This window comes from Muscardinus avellanarius, assembly GCF_963383645.1.
Source record: "Muscardinus avellanarius genome assembly, chromosome: 2".
NCBI classification, from domain to species: Eukaryota; Metazoa; Chordata; class Mammalia; order Rodentia; family Gliridae; genus Muscardinus; species Muscardinus avellanarius.
In genome coordinates, this window is record NC_137787.1 from 131,005,628 (window position 1) to 131,028,519 (window position 22,892).

General features: G+C 43.5%; 1 protein-coding gene across 1 annotated transcript in view; it reads left to right on the forward strand.

Annotated features, from left to right (window-relative positions):
- Positions 1–7,601: 7,601 nt before the first annotated feature.
- Positions 7,602–22,892, forward strand: part of KL (klotho) — a gene marked incomplete at both ends in the record, with an annotated part of 39,883 nt that continues 24,592 nt past the window's right edge. Inside the window, one exon of the mRNA XM_080689123.1 lies at positions 7,602–8,390. Within this exon, the coding sequence (XP_080545249.1) occupies positions 7,602–8,390 (789 nt within the window). The remainder of the gene's footprint in view (positions 8,391–22,892) is intronic.

The following is a 22,892-nucleotide window of genomic DNA, read 5'->3' on the forward strand; positions in this document are numbered from 1 at the left end:
GGTCAACATGAGAGATGGGGACAGTCACAAAGAGAAAGAACCAAGCTAAAATTTTGAACCTAGGATCACAAAATTCATGCTGTAGAAAATGAGCTCTAAATATCAAATTGCTGGGCCACATCAGAGCCTCTTGATGAAAAATAAGATCTCCAGGCTCTGTCCTTAGAGAAAGAGAGCACCAAGGTGGTACAGGCACAACATCCACACCACAAGGGTGAGGGTTTGTAGGAGCTCAGCTGTCACCTGGTCAGGGGTCCTAGACCAAGTTTTGTTAGTCACACTTGGAGACTGATGCATTTTGAGCTATTTTTCTTTTGCTGGTGATACATTCCAGCTAATTAATGCACTTTCTGTTCCAACTGATGCCCTGATGACTCAGGACACCAATTTCAAGTCTACGGCAGGACCAAGATGGCAACCTATGGAGAACGATGGATGCTTAATTAGGCTGTCCAAATTCTGAACTCTTGACCTTAGTCCCAATCATCAAGGAACTGACCATATTCTAATAAACAGAAAGTGTGATTTTCTATTAAGTAAAAGTTTAGTTGTTTCATTATCTCTGTGAGAAATGGGTCACAAAATTGTGGATTTTAAACACCAGCATACAAACTGCCTGAAACACTGCATAAGGTACTTGAGATCACTGGGTCTATATAGACAGTTACTTTAAAAATGCAATGTTGTGTGGCTTCAATCCTGCTTTTCAGTGATGTTTCAATATCTTTTGTTGACTACTTGGGAATTTCCCTATATTGGTTTTTTCTTTTTTCAGACTCACCCAGCTGGCTCTCAGCAGTTAACTTAATCTTTTATTCTACAAAATGTAAGTCATTAGTTTTAAGATTCCTGTCATTTCCTTCAACTGCCATCAGCCTCTCATCTCAGAATATAATTGTCTATAATTTCCTCTCTGCCGCCCGTCTTTCTGTAGCTCCATGAACTTGTCTTCCTTCTCTTAGGAAGGCCTAATTCTTCTGCACTCTAGACTAAAACTTATTGACATGCACTTTTTTCAACTTATGGATAAGTTGAAAAATCAAATAACATTGAAGTGTTTATTTAAAATATCATCACACTTTGGTTTTGCCCCTTTCAACTCTTTTACCTATTTTTTCTTGGTATTTCACTTCCACATATTAAAATAATGTGCACACACAACCTCTTTCTCTTGATCATTTGTGCAATTGCTTATTGTAGTTGTAATCACAATTTTGTATTATATTCATGTTAAATATAAATATGTAAATTTCATTCATGGCTAAGCTGAGTCAAATACTGTACTGTTTCTTTTTCATACACTTTTTCCCCCCATGAAGAAGTGGTTATTTCTTTTTCTTTTTTAAGTCAGGGTTCTGATATACTTGTCTCTTCAAACATCTTTTTACCTTTGAATGTGCCCTGTAAGTTTGTTGTTGTTATTGAAAGTTGGACATGGCACATCAGTTAAAAGGAACTGAGACCAAGAGGACTTTAGTGTGAGATTGCATTTGACTAGGAGTGAGGCTGTGCTGATTCTTTTCTATAGTCATGGGGTCAGAGGCTAAAATTTTCTTAACTGTTCTTGTTTTTTTTATCTTCTTTATTGTTGTGGGGTTTCCCTAGAGTCTTCTTCCTAAAAAGGTCTGAGGCTTTGGCTATAATCCCCTGACATTATACAGAAGCCCCATTGATGCAGTGATAAGATGTGGAGGAAGGGGAACCATGCTGTAGTCATGTGACTGGACCCTAGTCTTTCAGTGATTCTGGATTGGGTATTTCTCTTCCTTCATGCTGAAAGGAGCAGAGACTTGGAGTGGTTTTCCCTTACCCCAGGAGAGGGACTTGGTGGAGAGGGGATGCATCATGCCTACCTGTGCTGGGAAAGGGTAGAAAAACAGGGTATAAGAGCTGCTGTTTTCAGGAACCCCCAGTCATAGTGTCTCAGATCTTGATCCTTTCTAAGGTGAAGCCGGGTGAACCATCTTGTTTCCCCCTCAGATCTCCCCCAGCTGGCTCTTTCCTTTCTCTGTAGTAACTGCAAATAAATATCTTATTCTCCTCATTGGTGGCAGTATTCTGAGAGAAATAGTAGAAACACTTGACTCTAGCAACTCCATGCTCCAAGACCCTGATGCTCCCAGGTTCTAGACATAAGCCTTGTGCCAGGACATGTTTAGTTGGCATCCAAATCAGTAGCAGGTTATGGAAGCATCATCTTACTTAGGAGGACATGGCAGGGTTGGGAGTGCAGGATGTAAACCTTTGGGCCCTCTGCTCCAGTATGAAGAGATGAAGCCACCCAGGGACAAGCAGCTTTCATAGGACAGAAAAGGCACCAGAGCCCATCTAGTGACCCCATGGTCTGCACTAGCTCCAAAGAGCTCTGCAGAGCTGCACCTTCTTGAGAAGAAACCACAGGTGCCCTGGGGCATTATGGGGCTCATTTTTGCTGTCCTTTTAGTAGGTTTTTGTCCATCTTCCCTGACTTGCTGACTTGTGCTCCCTTCTCCAGCACTAAGACATTCCAGCTGCATGTTCTTGCTTTCTTTCTTCTGTCTACATGTTTAAAATCTTGGGACCTTAAAAGTCTACAATCAACTACATTAGATCATGGTGATTCCAGTACCCTATTTTGCTTCATCTTCTCTGAAACTCCCCATTCCTCAGCTCCTTCAAGATTATAAACACAAATGTAGGCAGAATTGGTTATCTTGAAAAAAATTTTCCTTGAACTCTGCCAGCTCCACAAAGTGACCTCTTTTCTAATTCCCTCCACTGGAAATATACTCAGTGTTTACTTGTGGCCTTTGTTTTCTCACCTCCCTCAGGCTCTCCTTAATGCCTTATATTGTAATCTGGCTTCAGTTCCTATCCCATTACAATTCAACAAGTGAAACAAAAGTAAAAGTGATTTACTGTCCCCAAAGTCACCAAATGGACCTAGATCAGTATCTTTTTTCAACAAGTTTGAGCATCTTTCCTTTGTTGAAGTGCTCAACTGCTTAGCTTGAAAAAATACTATCCTGGGACTTCTGGTATCCCTCTATAAGTGGTCCCTCTTCCTCCTCCTCCTCCTCCACTTCCTCCTTGCTTCCTTTCATTCTCCATCCTATCCATCTCCCCAAATGGAGATTACACCAGGGTCCTGCCCTTTGCTTTTAGTTGCTTTTCTTTTTACTATCCTCATTTGATCCAATATCCTGATATCAAAATTTCTAGTCTAAATATTCAGTTTGTAACTGCCTCTTGAACTTTGATTCCATATCTTCATCTATATGCTTGATATCTTAATTTTTATCTTTGAAAAATTCTTCAAATTCAGCCTATTTAACATAATTCATCTTTCCCCCCAAATTAACTACGTGCTTTAAGCATTCTTATAGTCCTATCATTTTTATTGTCAACTAAGTTTAAATCACTTAAATCATCCTTAATCTTACCTCCTATCTTCCTCTCTGGCCTCCCACATTGAATCAGTCTTTTTCAGCACCACCTTTCATCTTTCCCTTTGTGTTCTTCACATGTTTCTTATGCTCGACATCAGCCTTCCTTTGTTCATTACCCAGGTTACTACAGTTGCGTTCAGTCTGTTCTTCTGGATTCCAGCATTATCTCTTTCAATGGATGCTGTGTGTTATTGTCAAGTCAATTGACTGGCTAATTAATACCACCCTTTTATTTAAGTTTTTTGTGGTACTGGGGATTGAACCCAGTGGAATTCTCTAAGCTACACCCCAGCCCTATTTTTTATCCTTTATTTTGAAACAGGGTTTCACTAGTTGTGGAGAGTCTCACTAAGTAGCTGAGGCTGGGTGTGAACCTGTGATCCTCCTGTCTTAGCCTTGTAAGTACTAGGATTACAAGTGTGCACCATTAAGCGCGGCTTACTCTTTTATTAAAATAAGTTGAAGCCTCTTTGCTGTTTTACCAAAGCCTGAGTTGGGCTGGGCCCTATAGATTTGAAACTCATATCTTGGGATGTAAATCACTTGTACTTAATTTCACTTGCAAATAAGTAGAGCAAGGATGCCACTGGGTGGGAATGACTCCCTCTTATTTCCCCAGCTTTTTATGAAGGTACACCTGGAACTTGGTGGATACAAAAACTTTTGTGGAAAGAAGAATTTTCTAGATCAGAAAGCCTCAGAACCCCAGCATCACTTCCTTTCCCACCGCTTTGGGCATCAGAGATGAACCAGGGGAAGGAGGGCAAGAAGAAACCTATTAGAGCTGCTTTATAATCTAACCCTTTACAGAGTTTTCAGACCTCTATTTCCTTCTCTCTTTGAATTTCTCTAACCATTATTCAGTGTGTCATTTATTGACACTCAACTGAACAAATTAAACAATTTATTGCCAACTTTATCCGGTCTCTCTATTCTGTACTGCCTCTGAGGGCCAGATCTGATGTCTATGTTTTGAAGTCTCTAAGCACTTCACAGATGTCTGGCTCATAGTTGTTGCTCAATGAAATTGCTGCTGCTAATGGAAATACCTTCCTATGGAGGCTGCATGTCTGTGGCTGCTGAGCTGAGACGTCATGAGATTGGTGAACCTCCTTCTGTTCCCTTGGCTGTGGAAGACTCCATGGTCCCAGGAGCATCCAGGAGAACAGGTATGAGGGGCTGGAGAAAAGTGGGTGATGGGGGAAAAGATGACCAGAATGCTGACCACTTTTAGGTTACTGAAAATCATCACAGTAGTTGGGCATGATGGTCCATGTTTACAATCCCAGTACTTGGGAGGCTGAGACAGGAGGATCATGGGTTCACAGCCAGCCTCAGCAAGTTAGTGAGGCCCTCTGCAATTTAGTGAGACCCAGTGTTTTTTTTTTTTTTTTTTTTTTTTTTTTTTTTTTTTAGAAAAGGCTGGGAGTGCAGCTAGGATGTAGAATGCCCCTGGATTCAAATCCCAGTACTATGACCAAAAATAAAAAATTACTAAAAAAATAAATCGCCACCATGACCAAGGTCCATAAACCAATTTTAAATTGTCCTTTTCTTTGATGCTTCTACACCTTCACTTTTATAGTCAAAGCACAGCAAGTAATTAATCTCTCATATGCAGGGGAACAAAGCATTTGAAATCCACATGGTAGACGTTTGAAAGTGGTTGTTAAAAAATAGCAGCCAAAATAAAGCCAAGCTCAGGAGAAGCCACAGTAGCAGTTATTTACACCCCAGGAATCTAGAACTTAATGATCATGAACAGAACCTTCACAAACAGAAAGTTCTGGAAAGAAAGTGCAATTATAATGCCATCCTTTTTGTTGGGTTAAATTAAGTATCATCTGGGAAGCTGCAAATGCTGGAAGCTTTGATGTCCATCTTAGGAGATGCATGTGCCTTATGTCTCCCTTGGAGAGGGGAATTTCAGATGTGAAACATTTAATCAAGTTGGTCCTGCTCTTTAATCACCACTCTAGAAGAAACTCCTTTTTTTTTTTTAACTGTTGGTTAAATAAAAATAGCAATAGATGCAATCTGCCCTGAGCAAACAGACCATCCATCAATACATGAATACTTAGCCTGAGCTGTTTTCCATGAGACTCATGAAGCATTGCTAATTGAAACATAACAAGCTCCCACCCAGAAACACTAATGTTCAGTTCTGCAAGGGAAGGGGACTGCGTGCAAGATGTAGAAGGCTTTCAATTTAGCTGGAAGAGAGGGCAACTGTAGAGTTACATGGTATAATGTTTTTAATTGCTCATGTGTCATTGTTTGTTATTTCTCATTTACTTAACAACCTAAATGCCACATTTAACAGAATAGCAATAAGTATTTGTTCCAGTCTGGTGACTTACTCTTACTAATCATGATAATGTATGCTAGATAGAGTTGGGAATATTTAATAAAATACTGCAATAAATTTCTTGTGCTTCCATTTCAAGGGAATTAATAAAAATACCTTTTATCGTCAACTCTTAAAATTCTATTGACTTTAAATTTGTATGAGGCAGTGCAGGAAGATCAGCAGTGGAGAATACATGCACCTCTGCGGGGGTATTAGTCATCCAGCACAGTGTAGGCGAACAGGGACTGAGTTATAACCTACAGAATAGGAAGGAAGGCAGAAATAATAGCAAGACTGAATTCTAACCTACTGAATAGAAGGTACAACCATTAGCAGGATCTCCATTCATCTCGGCTTTCCATGTCTGAGTCACCAGTGTGTCCATGTCTTCCAGTGGTGCTTTGCAGCCCTCTGAGGTGGCAGGTCAGGTGCCCATCCACTTTTTGTAGAGGAGGGAACTTGGGTTGGAGAGCCTGTCCTGCCTCAAGTCACAAAGGAGAACCCCCACCTTTTTTTCCTTAACAAATGCATGCCAATTACTCACCAATTATGTATTTGTATGTGTACAAACAACGTACACTCAGGCACTTAACTTCTGTTCAGAGGGCTCTATAGCAACTGAAAATGATGTCGCAGCTCTGTTTTGTTGTAGGGAATTAGGGAATGGGAATGGTTTGAATCTCCCCTCCCTCTGCTCCGCAGCAGCACAGGTAATAAATGTGGAAACTTGGGATCTCCGACTCCGGTGCAGCTGCGCCTGCAACTTTCCACCGGAAGTTACTTGCCAAAGTCAGAGCTGAAAGCTAAAACGTGCGACTATTCATCAAACGGATGCAAAAGGATAAAAATGGTGATTGGGATGTACTAAAAGCCGAAACCTAGCTAGGCGTGGTGGCGCATGCTTGTAATCCCAGCACTTGGGAAGCCGAGACAGGAGGACCCCACAGGTTCGAAGCCAGCCTCAGCTACTTAGTGAGGCTCTCAGCAACTTAGTGAGACCCCGTTTCCAAATAAAATATAAAATAGGGCTGGGGGGTGTAACCTGGAGGCAGAAAGCCCCTGGGTCCCACCCCACACACACAAAAAAGTCAAAACCTAGGTGGCTTTGCTTCTTCCCCCGAACAATCAGTAACTATGATTTGAAGTTCATCTGGGAATTCTGAGACCTAATAGAAGAACAAGCACTGGTTTGAAGTTAAAAGATAACTGTGAGAGAAAGTGTAAAGCAAAGTCCTAGCAACGCATGAGTCTCTTCATCTTCCTTGGCTGCAGGGCCAGGAGGGGCTGTCCCGCTCCTGCGCCGGTGCGGGGTGCACCTGGGCGCGCCGGCCTCCCAGAGGGAGACCTGCCACAGAGCCCTTCTTCCAGCGCAAAGTTTCTGCGTGGCTCTCCCCACCTGGCCCTCCTTTACGATTCCAGACAATTCCCAATCCGCCCTAGCAAAGTCGATCGCAAGCCTCCCCCGCGCTTCCCCGCCGGCGGGTCCTCGAGGATCCCCAGCCCCGCCGCTCCTCCCGGGAGGGCTCGCGGGTGATGGCGACGAGAAGGTGGCGCTGGACCACTGAGCGTCGCCCCAACTCCCCGAGCGGCTCCCTCCGGCCGGGAGGAGCAGGTGGCCTTCCTCCGACGCCCCGCGAGCCGCCCCTGGCCGGCTGGCGCCCCCTCCCGGGGCACCTGGCCCGCGCCCCCCCGCGGGCCGGGAGGGAGGCGCCTGCTCGTGGGTAACCATGGCCCGCGGCCGGGAGCGGGGCGAGCGCGCGGCGGGGGCGGCGGCGGCGGCGCGGGCATAAAGGGGCGCGGCGCGGCGGGCCCGGCTCCCCAGCATGCCCGCCCGCGCCCCTCCGCGCCGCCCGTCGCTGCTGCCGCCGCTGCTGCTGCTGCTGGCCCTGGGCGGCCGCCGCCTGCAAGCCCGGCCCGGCGACGGCGCGCAGACCTGGGCCCGCTTCGCGCGCCCGCAGGCCCCCGAGGCGGCGGGGCTGCTCCACGCCACCTTCCCCGACGGCTTCCGCTGGGCGGTGGGCAGCGCCGCCTACCAGACCGAGGGCGGCTGGAGGCAGCACGGCAAGGGCGCGTCCGTCTGGGACACGTTCACGCACCGCCCTCCCCCGGGCGCCGCGCTGCCGTCGGGCATCCCCGCGCCCTCCCCGCCCGCCACCGGGGACGTGGCCGGCGACGGCTACAACAACGTGTTCCGCGACACCGAGGGGCTGCGCGAGCTCGGGGTCACCCACTACCGCTTCTCCATCTCGTGGGCGCGGGTGCTCCCCGATGGCAGCGCGGGCGCCCCCAACCGCGAGGGGCTGCGCTACTACCGGCGCCTGCTGGAGCGGCTGCGGGAGCTGGGCGTGCAGCCCGTGGTCACCCTGTACCACTGGGACCTGCCCCAGCGCCTGCAGGACACCTACGGAGGCTGGGCCAACCGCACCCTGGCCGACCACTTCAGCGATTACGCCGAGCTCTGCTTCCGCCACTTCGGCGGCCAGGTCAAGTACTGGATCACCATCGACAACCCCTACGTGGTGGCCTGGCACGGCTACGCCACCGGGCGCCTGGCCCCCGGAGTCCGGGGCGGCTCGAGCCTGGGCTACCTGGTGGCGCACAACCTCCTTCTGGTGAGTGCGAGGGGCCAGGCAGAGAGCCACTCACTCCAGGAGGGAGGGCCTCAGGCGGGGAAGGGGGTGCCCAACTCTCTGCTTATGACAGGCCTCGCTTGAATCCCTTGTGGGGTCCCCTGGATTCACACCTTTGGGGAAACTGAGCAGTTCAGGCTTTGCTGGGAAGGCTTGGAGGCAGGAGAGCGGGGTGGCTGTGCGCTTGAGTCAGTGTCCCTTGGAGCCCATTTGTCAAAAAAGAAATCCGCATTAGTTTCCCTGCTAGGAAAGGGAACTCCTTTTTCTGGGTGTTGAGGAATTCCTAGAGGTAAGGGTTGGGAGGATTTCCTAGTGGTAGCTGCAGAGAGAGAGACTAAGGAGGATGAGTGTAAGAAAAATGTTGGTTCTCAAACCTCACCGAGGGGCATTGGGCTCTACCAGAGCTCAGTGTTAGTCCAGGAAGACCTGTCTTGCTTATGACCCAAGGTCACACTATCAAATGTAAAGGTGTCAAAACCTCATTATCTGGAGGGTCGGAAGTCTTTTCTGCAGCAGGATATTGAGCTGCCTAGGTCAGTCTCACTCATCGCCTGGGGTCTGAAGACCACTTTTTACACAATCTTAAAAGAACCGACTGCAGAGTGATCTAGATTGGGTATCTGCAACATCTGTTTCCACAGTGCTGTCTCTAGTTGAAAGGGCTCCTCCCTGGTGCGATTATTAGCCTGACAGAAGTAATTTTAACACAGGTGTGCAAAAGAGCTCATACATTTTGACAGCAGGAAATATTGGTATGTAATGATAAAATTGTTTCTCAATTACGTCTTCCTCCTTTTTTCTGCTTACTGTTCAAACCCCCATTGGTTTGGGGGGCTCATTTATAATGTCAGTTGTTGGCACACTTTGTACAGGACTTTGTATCATGATAAGATATATTATGCACATGTACAACATTTTAATAAAAGTATTTAAATGTATAGTTTTGGCACCCTATTTTGGTGACTAGTGGACCTACTGGAAAACCTATTTTTAAATTTAGAGTCAAGACACATATTCTGAACAAATTCAAGATGAAGACTATTCCTAAACGCTTTTAATTAAAGCTATAGATAATTGAGGCAGAGCAGTACCAGGTTATTGAGTTGACTCAGTGCTCTGAGCTGCTGGTAATGTAATAATGGCTAAATTAGATTGTATGTCAGCGTCACAAAACCTGTTTTGCTGCCATGGGTCATACAAGAATGTTGGATTTATTTAACAAATTTTGACTTTGGTGAAATCATAGTGATAACTGTCTTTTCATAGGGGTACTTTAGAGCAAAGATTTAAAATTTTTCCATGCTGTTAATCCTTTTAAAGAATATCCTATAAAAAATCCTTTTATAGAATAAACTATAAACACAACCAGTTAATGGTTGGTAATAGAAAAACTATAGGCAGAACTGTCTCACATTTTGAAAAAAAAAAAACAGAAATTTTTCAGTTTATACCAGAAAAAGAAAAAAAATAAAAAAAGATGAGTGTACTAGTTGGAGAACCTGATAGACCATCATTTGAAAACCACTAAAGATTTAAACCATACATATTCTATTTTACAGTGCATATAATAAACCCTAATGTATACAAAAGTAGTCAGTTGTTATTATAGTGACTAATGATCATTGCATTTATAAGATAAGGAATTGCAAGAACTTTCTGATATTTTAAATAATCAACACACTTTAGATTCTTGTGCCTATTCTTGGCCTTGTGGCCAACTTTTTAGTTATATTTTTGAGGAATTACACAAAAATTTTCTAAACGCTAACCACCCTTCCTAAACGTGGTGGACTTTGTGTTTATAAGAAATTAGTAACTGGTAGACACGTGGCTTGGTTTTGCTGATGCTGCGAATACAGTGCTAGTTGCTGTAAAATATTAATTTAACTTTAAATTTTCTTTGGGTTTGGAATGAAGTCATTCTTGTCTCTTCTGTAGACTCTTTTTTTTATCTAAAAAAAGTATCTTTCATTTTGTTGTGTGAGATTCTTTCATTTTGGTTTCTGTGTTCTTTCTTGATGAATGTGTATGGGTGGGGTGGAGGTGGGCAATTCTTACCTTACCTGAAAAAGAGAAAACAAACACCTATTGTGTGGATTTTGGTGACAGGACATTTCAGACAGAGCTTAGCTATTGCTGCTGAACAGTTAGGGCACTGAGTCCTTTAGCAGCTTTAGTCCTTAGGGGATCTAAGCTGGTAAAGGATAAAGCAGGCCAACCTGCCCTTTCTTCTCTCCATTTCCAGTAATTTACTAGTGGGCTTAGGAGACCCCTGGAAAGAATAGACAGTTGGGTCCCCAGGGATTCCAGAATTACTGTTTGATGGCCCAGAGGGCAGAAGGCTGGGCAAACAAATAACAGGACAAATAATGGGGAGGGGATTCTATCATGGAAGTCTCCATGATCTTTTGCGGGTTCCTGGTACAGGTGTGATTCTTGATGAAAAATGTGTATGTTGCCGAATGTAACAAAGGAGGACATGTTTATTTTTCTTTGGCTTCAAGACAGACAATTAGCTTTCATGGCTTTTGAAACTTGGTTCTTGATGTCCTGGAAAAGCCAGCACTGGCACCTGTAGTTGGGGAGTCAAGCACCAACTCCCTTGCTCATTCCCTTGCTCCCCGGAGTCACCCTGATGGGTATTATCCAGTGTGTCATTGTGTATGAGCAATTTTTGTGTAATTCCTCAAAAATATAACTAAAAAGTTGGCCACAAGGCCAAGAATGGGCACAAGAATCTAAAGTGTGTAGATTATTTAAAATATCAGAAAGTTCTTGCAATTCCTTATCTTATAGAGGAAGATCCACGTGTTCCTCCCCCCTCCCCGCCCTCGGTCCCTGGAAGAGTCTTGCACTATTGACTGGATTGGAGCTTTAGCCTTGAAGCCCCCCTTTAGTCTGATTCGTCCCCAGTACACGTGTCTAAGCCATCCATTTCTTTCTTGTCACTCTTCCTCAGTTTGGCTTCCAGACCCCACATTCTTGCTTCTTTTTTCAGCTCCCCCCGTGATTCCTTCTCTGTCTCTGTTGTTTTTTTATTTTTTTACTTTATTTTTTCTCCCTCCTCACTTTGCCTGGAAAGAGTAGAGGGGCCAGGACTGCCCTGGCCTATGTCTCAATTCACTCACTCTTGAAGGTCCTTTGAACAGCCTCTGCATCCTGACCATTCCAGAATTTGAGTCTTTAGCCGGGACTTCTCCTCTGAGCTTCAGGTTTGGATAGACGATCACCTTGTCCACTTAGGTGGGTCACATGTCACACATTCCAAACCAAAGTCCTGTTGTTGTCCCCATCTCTGTAGAGCACTTTGCTCCTGTAGTTGGTTAGGTGCCAAATCATAGCTCCCCCACCCTTCTCTTATTTCAAACCTGTCAGCAAATCCTACATCTCTACTGATCACAGTGTGCCCAGAAACAACCCCCTCTCCCTATCTGTATCTGTGACCGAGGTGCAAGCCATCATCCAGTCTTTCCAGGGTAGCTGGAAGAGCCCCCCCCCTCACTGACGCCCTTGCTCATTCCCTTGCCCCCCGGAGTCACCCTGATGGGTATTATCCGGTGTGTCATTGTGTATGAGCAAGACAGGCCTCTGCTTATTAAAATCCCACCTATTCTTCAAGAACCAGCTTGCACACTCTTTCGGCTCCGCACCTGAAGGCCATTTCCTCTATGGAATTCCATATTGGGTTGCTTCCCTCTACTGCCTCCTACTGCTTTCTTCCTTTTATTCACCCATTTGTCTCTTTTACCACCCTGCTGGCTGTGTGGTTCCTTGCACCAGGGAGCCTTGTCCTTTGCATCTTCTCCTAAGTTGGCATCACGCCTTGGTAGATGCTCCGGAGGTGGTTTCTGCCTAGCGAGGAGCCTGGTTTTGCCTCTATAAATGCATGCTTCTGGGACTTGCTCTCCTTGTTCATCTGATGGAACAGTGGATGCCAAAAGCTAACCAGATGTAGTAAGTAAAATGACACAGCATCTGATCGCCACAGTGAACATTTAAAGTTATTTACTAAATATACCCACTCCATGTACTAGAGGAGGGCAGATCTCAGGCTAGCACATGAGACCCATTTTCAAAATAAATAATAAAATAGGGATGGGGGATATAGCTCAGTGGCAGTCCCATCCCCCATTCAGTCTCCAGTGTTACAAAGATTAATTAACTAACTAATTAATTAAAAGAACTGTAGTCACTATATAGCAGTATGAAGACATTTTTCAGAACAGGGAGAGTTGTAAATTCACTAGGCTCACATTGGCAGTATATATTGGAAAGGATTTTTTGCTGTCTAGTTGAATTTTTGTTCCCCAAGTAATCAGTATAAGCAATTTATCTGCTACATATATATTCAAATTATATAGAATATGGACTTTTGAAAGCACTTTACAAATTTCCTTCTCATTAAAATGTATTTGCTCCGTGGCTAGAATAATCAACTGGGTTGAAAGCACATTTTATAGACTGACTGATTTCAATATCCATTTTATCAGAAAGAGTTACATCACCCAAATAGCTTAACTCACTTCTCTTTGAGCATCAAATTGAACACAATATTTTCAGAAGGTTACAAGACCAAGAAAAAATTTAAAAGAGGAAAAACACCGATAAATTCATTTTAAATCATAGCAATGTTTTAACAACATTGAATTGAAGAAAAGAAGGACAATAAGCACTTAAATAATGTCAGTGTGTACTTCTCAAGTGCAAATTGAATGAGCTGCACCACCTGAATTCAGAATCAGTCATGGCTCGGCACACAGGATCATCTGAGGTATCTCATTTAAAAAAGTAGTATTGCTCTAAACCACAGTTTTACTATCCTTTGTGTAAAAGGTGGCTTTATAGCTGGGTGTGGTAGTTCATGCACACACACACACACACACACACACACACACACACACACAGCACTTGATGAGCCCCCACCCCCAGCTCCCACCCACCTCCTCAATATGTGAGATTGAGATTGGCAGGATAATACAACTTTTATATACTTTATTTGATATGTTCCCGGTACAAATTTAACTGAAGGTTATCTATACGTCTTCTTCCCTCTGTCATGGATAAACTCTAAATTACCTTTCAAAGACTCGGCTCACATACTCCAATTACGGGACAGCAGGCAGAGTGGATCACTTACTCATTTGTGGCTCTTTGAGGGCACAGACTACATGTCATATTTAATTTTTAGTTCTTAGTGCTTATGGTCATTCTTTGCCACAGAGGAAGTAATCAATACATTTTAAATGAATGAATAAATGTACATGTGAAATATTTTTCTGGATTCAATAAATCTATTTCCTTTCTTATAAATTAAGTACTTGCATTGTGTTTTTATCCCACACTGGGAGGAATTTTTAAAGAGTGAGGAAGAGCTGGGTATGTAACCCCAGCACTTGGGAGGCTGAGACAGAGGATTCCAACTTTAAGGCCAGCCTCATTACTTTTGTGAGGCCCTGGCTCAAAATAAAAAATAAAATAGGGCTGGGGATGTAGCTCACAGGTAGAAGGTCCTGGTTCAATCCCCAGTACTACAAAAAATGTGAGGAAGAATAATGCAAAAAAAAAAATCCAAGATTGATATGTATATGACCTTTGTACATTTTCAGAACAAATAATGTTCTACTTGTATTCAGTGGACAGGGAAAGAAAGGGAGAGGGGGAATGGGGCCTCCCAAGTGCCTGGAAATCACCCATTACTTCCTGTCGCAGAACTGGGTCATGTGGTACAAAGGAGTCTAGGAATTATTATCCAATGCCAAGCCATGAGCTGAGTGAACAATTGTATTATGTCAAAATCAGGTGGGACCAGATCACTCAGGCAGCCAGCAGTCTCTACCACGTTGCCACCCTCCCAGGTATATTGTGAGAATCCAAACCAAGTCATATATGCCAATAAGTTTTGAAAAATGTAAAGAGCGCTACAAAGGTGAATATATTTGTGAATTTCCCACTACTGTTACAAAATACTCATGATAAGTAACTTATAAAGAAACAATGATGGTTTTATCTTATGATTTTGGAGGTTCCGGTACATGATCGGGTGACCTCATTTGTTTTAGAATTCTAGCGAGGGCAGCGTATCATGACAGAAGTATGTGGCAGAAAAAAAAATCACTCACCTGTAAGACAGGAAAAAGATGGGGTCCCACATCCCCTTTGAGGGCACACCCCCAGTGACCCACAGCATCCCACAAGGCTCCACCTCATAAAGGTCCAAAGTACCTTCCAATTGCACCACTCTGGGGAATAAGTCTTTTTAATACATGGATCTTTGGGGGACACTCATCCAAGCCATAGCAATGAAGCATGAATTTATTGTCAATAACAATAACTACAGCAAAAGCATTTAAGAAATGTCCTCTTGAGCCATTTAGAAGAAAAAATTAGACAAGCACTTTAGAATTTGTGTTGTCATTTAATTTCTAAGTTTGGAGCCTGTAGCTTGAATGGGATGAAGTCTTCTTTAAAATTATTTTAATAGCTTTTGACAAAGGACTGTAAAATCATTTTTAAATAACCTGTTCTACATAAAACGTATTACCAACTACCTTTTGGGACACAGTCTGGTGTTCAAAAGACATGTGCTAAAGCTTATGACTAATGCAATATGATATATGCACTAAAGAAAACAGTGAAATTTGTGACCACAGTCTGAATTGTTTTTTTTCTTTTTTTGGGGGGTAGTATTGGGAATTGAATCCAAAGGCATGACTTATGAGCTACTCCCCCAGCCCTTTTTTAATTTTTATTTTGAAACAGAGTTTCACTTGATTGCTAAGAATCTCACTAACCTGCTGAGGCTGGCCTTGAACCTGAGATCCTGCTGTTTCAGCCTCCCAAGTATTAGGATTTCAGGCATGCACAACCATGCCTGGCTAGATTTTTTTTATAAATTACATTAGTTTGACATTTGGTTGTTGGAACATCATTCATGAAAGTATATCATTCTGGGTTTAATACAATATTCAAACTGAAAGCAGTGAGGTACATTTACTTTAAATAAAGTGATTATGCAAACATTATTTCCATCTATAGACGCACTTTTCGTTGATGATTAGAGAGTTAGTCTTAGAAGGAACCTGGGGGATCCGAGGACAGACCCTCCTAGGGTCATCTAGCATTTGCTTGTCTTTGCAGCAAGATGAACTCAGTTGTTCTCCAGTTATTGAAACCTGTCACTCTGCAGGACTCAGCCCTACTTATCTTTGCTTTCCTCAATCTTGAACAAAGCAAATCACTCTCTGACAAGACTTAGGCTATGCTGTAAATGTTTGTCCATTCCAAAATTTGCGTTGAAATTTAACTGGGCATCTTTCCAAAGGAATTGAAATAAGAAAATTATAGTGATTCTTGCGTATCCATGTTCAAAAGAGCAAAATTACAATAGCTAAATTATGGAGCCCGCCTAGGTGTCCATCAACAGGCAAATGGATCACAAAACTGGTATATACTCACAATGAAATTTTACTCAGCCATAGAAAAAGAACAAAATCATGTCATTTGCAGGAAAATGGGTAGAACTTGAGAATATTATATTGAATAAGATTAGCCAGTCCCCAAAAACGAATACATGTTTGTTTCCTCCTGTATGTGAAAGCTAGAGAGAAATTTGGAAATAAAGGTGGAAGAGCAAAACCTCCAGGGGAGCAACAGAGGGTTTAGGGAAGGAAGGAGGGGGACAACGATGGAAAGAGAATTAACAGTTAAAATAATGCTAATATGTGTATAAAATTACCAGTCCCAATCTTGATGGTGTGTATGAGGGGGCAGTGTTCCAAGAGTTGTGAACATGTGTGTTTCTCTCACTTTAAATATGATGTCTAATTACAATGCACCAAATTAAAAAAAAAAAGAAATTTAATTGCCATGACAAATAGTGTTGGGAGGTGGAGTCTGACGGGAGGCTGCGCCCATCCGTGCTCTTACTGCTGGAGTGGGTTTGGAGCATCAGGACTGGACTTGTTATAAGAGACAGCCTGGCCTCCTCTTGATCTCTTGTACCCACTCTCCTGCCATGCACCACCCTCCGCCCTGTGATGGCACAGCACAAAGGTCCTTACCAGATGTAGCCCCTTGATCTTGGACTTCCCAGACTCCCAGTGGGAAATAAATTCCTTTCCTTTAAAAATGTCCCAATCTGCGATATTCTGTCATAGTAGCAAAACTCAGACTAAGATGACAACTTTTCAAACTTTTGAAAAGGTCACTGGTTCTTCCTCAGTCTTTTCCCCTTTGTGCTGGAATCTGTTCCAAGGACACAGGGAGAACTGGAAATTTGGTCTGGGCCCTTTCTCAGGTGTGGCAGGCAGGCGTGGTATTGGATTCTGAGAACACAGATGTGACCTTTGGAGGCCTCTCAATCATCCAATGCTTGAGGTGAGGTGGGGGCACAGGTAAGTGTCCCCAGAGGGGAGAGTCTAGAGTTGTTTGTGGGCTTCACCTCTTTCCCATCATCCTTCACTAGGGGAGGTGATGGGTACAGATGACAGAGGACGAAGGGCTGGGGGTCTCTAGCTCTGAATCCCACAGAGAATACAGACTTCTGGCTCCCACGGTGTGTTTTTAGGGCTCTTTCTTTAAGAGTCCAGGGGATGGCTCCAAAGCAACAAGGCAGGAGTGGTAGAAGGCAGTGTGCACTGCCTCAAGATTCCTTGAGAATCTTTGGGGGGTTGCTGTTTTATCTCCCTATTTCCGGTCACACAGCCTACTCCCTTCAACCCCTTCCTCTATTGAGAATCTCTTGCAAATGTCCTTTTGTACCATGTCAGGCTTTCCTGGCTGCTTTTGCAGAGGTGGGTGATGGTGGTGAGGAGGTTTCACTCTTGGCTCAGGTAGTCCCCTTTGGTCTGAAGTCAGACACAACTCACAGTATAGCTATTTCTTATCCAAAGCACACTGGCCTGCAGAGAGTCAGGTTCCTCCTGTGTACCTAACACTGGCTGTCTAGGAGGCCTCTCCCGTGGAGGGGGACATTCCCTCCTTCCTGGCCAGGATTCCCTTTCCAAGACCACACTCTGCAGGTCTGCTCCTCGCTCTAGGAGGGGCCGGGAGTGGGTTGGGGCTAGGGGCTTCAGGTGGCAAATTTCACTTAAGTTGCCATAGGAAGAGAAATAAAGCGAGACTCCTGCCTTCATGTCACTTACAGGGGAGAGATCATGATCAAATAACTGTGCAAAATGTATAAATGCCTTAGTAGAAAGAGTTTTGAGGGGCAGGGGTGGGGGAATGGTGAGGGAAAACTCTGCAGGTGAGACTGATCAGGGGCTGAGAAAGTTTTCTGCAGAGGGCTACATTTGGGCTTCATGGGTCATGCTGTGTCTGGTGCTGATACTCAGTCCCATTTACAGGGAGGAGAGAACAGCCATCAGTGATGTGTCAGTGAATGGGCACAGCTGGGTTTAAATAAAGCTTTATTTGTAAAAATAAGACTTGGGCCCTCGTGCTGGGTTGGGCATGCCAGGCACATAGTGGAGTTCTGTGAAACAGACCCTGCAAAGCCAGGGCAGGTGAGACAGTGTGACAGTTCACAAGACAGGGCATGGCACTTTGGAAGTCTCTGAATATTTGCTGGGCAGAGCCACAACACTGCCCGAGATGTGCACAGCCAACCTGAGTGATGGCATTGCTTGTTCTGGGCTTTGAATGATGCTCTTGCAGTCCTGGATTATATTAAAGTTTTGGCTGTCATCTCACTGTTGGCTCCGATTAGCCTGTAGTCAGCTAAAACCTCTCAGGCTCCCCTCCCCCCATGTGCACTGCTGTTAAGGCAGACGTCTTCTGTCACCTTTGTAGTTTTTTTTTTTTTTTTTGGTGGTACTGGGGTTCCTGGAAACCCTTCTACCTCCGGGGTACACTCCCAGACACCTTTTTTTTATATTTTAACTTGAAAACAGGGTCTCCTAAGCCAGCGCGGCTGGCTTCGAACCTGCGATCCTCCTGTCTCTGCCTCCCAAGCAATGGGGATTACAAGTGTGTGCCACCACGCCCGGCTGTAGTTTATTTTTGAACTTTTTAATCTTAATAAATTTTAAAAAGATAAAGCTTACCACAAGTGGCAAATTACCATCCCTTCTTTCCTTCTTCCTTTCCTTCCTGTCTCCCTTTCTTCTTTCCTTCCTTCCTTCCTTCCCAGCACAGTGACTAAGCACCAGCACTAGCTTCCCTGCACTCTCAGAATGTTGGTATCTGACACTTACTCTCCAGGTAGGACTGTCGGGGATGAGATTCCTAAACTCAGGAGTTTAGCATCATCAGTGGGGTCCTTGAATAACATGATGGAAAAGAATTTCGGCACGCACCAGTCAGAGACATAGAGGTTTATATAGGAAAGAAGCAAATACACAAGGGAGAAATTAGGCCATCTCAAAAGGGAAAGAGATGCTTTGGGGGAGTGCAGGGTTCTTTTCTTTTCTTTTTTTCTTCTTCTTTTCTTTTTTGTGGTACTGAGGATGGAGCCCAGGGGCTCTCTACCTCTGGGCTACACTCCCAGGCCTATTTTATATTTTTATTTGGAAACAGGGTTTCACTAAGTTGCTGAGAGCCTCACTAAGTAGCTGAGGCTGGCTTTGAACCTGTGCTATCCTCCTGTCTCAGCCTTCCAAGTACTGAGATTACAAACATGTACCACCACGCCCAACCTGCAGGGCTCTTTTCTTATAGGAGACTTTTGTGAGGGGTGTGCAGGAGGAGGTAGGTGAGGATGACCCCAGTCTGCTAGTCCTAGTAGTCCTGAGGCAGTTTCTGGTGGTCTGGTGATCTGGTCAGTCTTAGGGAGGATAGCGTCAGTTCTGCAGTCTTCAGGTAGTTTCTGGTAGTCTGGACAGCCTTAGGGTCCTCAGGCTGATTGAGGTATGGTGAGTGTCCTGAATTATAGGTTCATCAAGATATTGTATCTGTCTGGTTAACAATGCACAGGACAATTATAGTTTCTTTCAGTTAATTCTAGGATCTATAGATTTCCCAGAAATTTGGGAGGGACAGGCCTGGGGAAGAGAACTGGTTTGGGGAGTAAGCATTGAGACACTTTAGCCCCAGGTTCTTATATTAGTTATATTTTACTTTTTCTTCCTGTCTGTCACCTTTCTACCTATTATTATTAATTTTTTTTATCCTTCATCAGGACTGAACGAATCTTTTCCAGATGACGAGTTCATGAGGAAAGACCTCAGATGCTGGTCTTAGGACTTTTACAACTAATGGTTGAGGCAGATCACTACAGTGTGGCTCAGAGTCAACACACCATACACATATGAACAATCGGGGTTTTGCTTTTCAACTCTTAAATAAGAGTAGATGATCAAGGACCAAGAAACAGCTTAAGAAAGCCTCTTGTATGAAAGACTGAGATCACATAGCTAAACAAATAAAAAGGGGAAAAAAGCAGTTTGGAGAAAATAAATTATAAGGGGGAGAAAAAAAGGTAAAAACAATAATGACAAACCACAACTTATACTAATATACTAGAAGAGATCCAAGAAGGCATTGTATCTAGAAAATAAGACGAGGATAATATAAAATCAGGGTAAATAAGAATGTTTGAAATTACACATTAAAGGAGAAATAAACAATTCATTAGAAAAGCTGGAAAATAAAGTTGATGAAATATTACTAAAAGTAGAACAAGAAGGCCAAGAAAAGGAAAACAGTAGAAAAACGTAAGAAAATGAGCAGACCAATTAGAGGTCCAACATTCAAATAACAGAAGTTACAGAAAGAAAGAGCAGGGTTCGGTACTGCTGTGTCTGAGTCCCATCAAACCTCATCTCTCAGTGTCCACACCTGGGGCACTTTCCTCCCCCGCGGATGGTGGACTTGACCATGTGACTTGTTTTGGCCAATGGGATGGTAGCCAGTGTGATGCAAGCAAACGCTGAGTCCACATCTTACAGCAGCGGGTGGGCATTAGCACCCCTGCCACCATCTGTCACATAGGAGGAGCCCATGAGAAGCACGGCCTCAGGAGCAACTGTGGTGCTGGATCCACGGGGTGGCAACTGGCGCCATCTCCTTACTGTGCTCCTTACAGCCATTTTTATGGCCATTTTTACTGTGCTCCTTACAGCCATTTTTATGGCCACTACAAAGACTAGTGAGGAATGCCGTCCACAAGAAGGGAATGAAAATTACTTCCAACCTAGAATTGAATACTTATCTAGACTATCAATCATTCATGAGGGGAGAATAAGGAGGTTTCCAGACAAGGTCTCAAAAAAAAATCTTCTGTGAACTTTCTTAGGAAATTGTTGGAGATCACTTCTACATAAATGAAGAAAAAAAGAAAGAAGATGTAGAATGAGCTAAATAGCAGGTATGTCTCAGGAATGGGATGCTGAAGGGTAGACCCAGGAAGCCAGCTATGCAGTAGATGTAGCAGCCAACCAGTGAAGAAAAGGAAGATTCCAGAATCACATCTCTAGGAAAAATATTTGATGCTAATGTGAACATCTGTGCTGAGAGAATACTGTTAATTGTGGGAAGAATGATCCAGCAGTACAGAGAAAACCAAGCAAATGAAAAACCAATGTGGCCGGGCATGGTGGCACACGCTTGTAATCCCAGCATTCAGAAGGCTGAGACAGGAGATCACAGTTCAAGGACAGCCTCAGCTACTTGGTGAGGCCCTTTGCAACTCAGTGAGACCTTGTTTCAAAGTAAAGAATAAAAAATAGGACTGGAGGGGTAGCTTGGAGGTAGAATGCTCCTGGGTTCCATCCCTAGTACTGCAAAAGAAAACCCCCACAAAAAACAAAACAAAACAAAACAAAAAACAGACAAATACAATGAAACCACTAACTTCGAGGAAAAAAAAAAAAACTAAGAAAATACAGTCTTTATTACTACATTACCATGTCCATGTGTGAGTAATATTCATGTTGGCAGGATATCAGCACTGAATATTTGTTAAACCAAAACTATTGTATAGCTAAATTGGCTGTATTAGATAGCTAAGTTCTTGTCTACTGTAATAAGTAGTCAATCGATACTGTCTACAGTCTGGGAGTTCTTAGATATGCAAATTCAGTCTTCAACTTGGGAGGTTGAGATAGGAGGACTGCAGGTTTGAGGCTAGCCCCAGAAACTTTGGAAACAACTCTGTTTCCAAATATAAAGGGCTGGGGTAGATGTCTGTGTAACTCAGAGGTAGAATGCCCTGGATTCAAGCCTCAGCACCACCCCCCTACCCATGCCAAAAAAAAGTTCATGTGATTTTACCTCTAGAGGAAGGAACAGGGGAGAGATGGGGAATGTAGGACAGAGAACTGTGTTTTTTTATTATAAGTTATTAAGAACTATGCATTTGACTTTAAAAACCATGAATATATATTGTGCTTATAAAAATGAAATAGGTATTTTTACTATCACCTTAAAAGTTAATTTTCTAGTTATGGCACATATTTATAGCCTTCCAGCCTATAAAGATCTTCTTGAATCAAGATTTGGAGAATTTCCACATTATTGGATTAGGGCCTTGTAAGTTTTCATCACCTTGATTATAAGAAGTTAGACAGAAATTGGGCTATGAGTTAACATTGTGGGACATTCTTAGTCACCTCTCAAGTGGATTCCTTCCATTAATCAATGTTTCAAACATCTATCAGTGTTTGGCATTTAAAAAGCAAATAGCACTTAGTGAGACTCTGTTTCAAATAAAAATAAAAAAGGGCTGGAGTTGTAGCTTGGATGTAGAATACCCTGGATCCAATCCCCAGTAACATACACACACACACACACACACACACACACACACACACACACACACAGACACTTTGCTTTATATATTTTCAAGAAGCAATAGTAATATCTTCTATATACTCTTCTTTTCTCTTCTCCTTTTTTGCCCTGAGAATTTCACAAGAAGGTTTATAAATTATCAAAATTATTATGTAAACCGGGGTGGTGGCGCATGCTTGTAATCCCAGCATTTGGGAGGCTGAGACAGGAGGATTGCGGTTTGCAGACAGCCTCAGCTATTTAGTGAGGCCCTCTGCAACTTAGTGAGACCCTGTTTCAAAATAAAGAATAAAAAACAGGGCAGGGGGTGCAGCTCGGAGGTCGAATGCCCCTGGGTTCCATCCCCAGAACTTCCAGAAAAAAAAAATTACATACAGAAAAGAAATATGACTATTGTGTTCCCAGATACACTATATATAATACTATAACAATTATTTTTTTAAAGGGGTTCTGTTTTTTGTCTTTTTGGAACAGGGATTGAACCCAGAGCTCCACACCTGCACATCAGACGCTTTGCCACTGAGCTACATCCGGGCCCCAAATACTATAACAATTATTTGAAACTACTTTGGCAGAGTGATTCTATGAATCTGTGTTGTACCCTAGCTACTTTCTCCAGTACCAATGCATTTTTATTAGCTATTACATGTGCTTTGCTCATGGGTCTATTGTTTTTTAAATCCACATTTCCTTCTCTTGGAAATTAAGAAGACTTTTGTGGGGCATGGTGGTGCATGCTTGTAATCCCAGGGA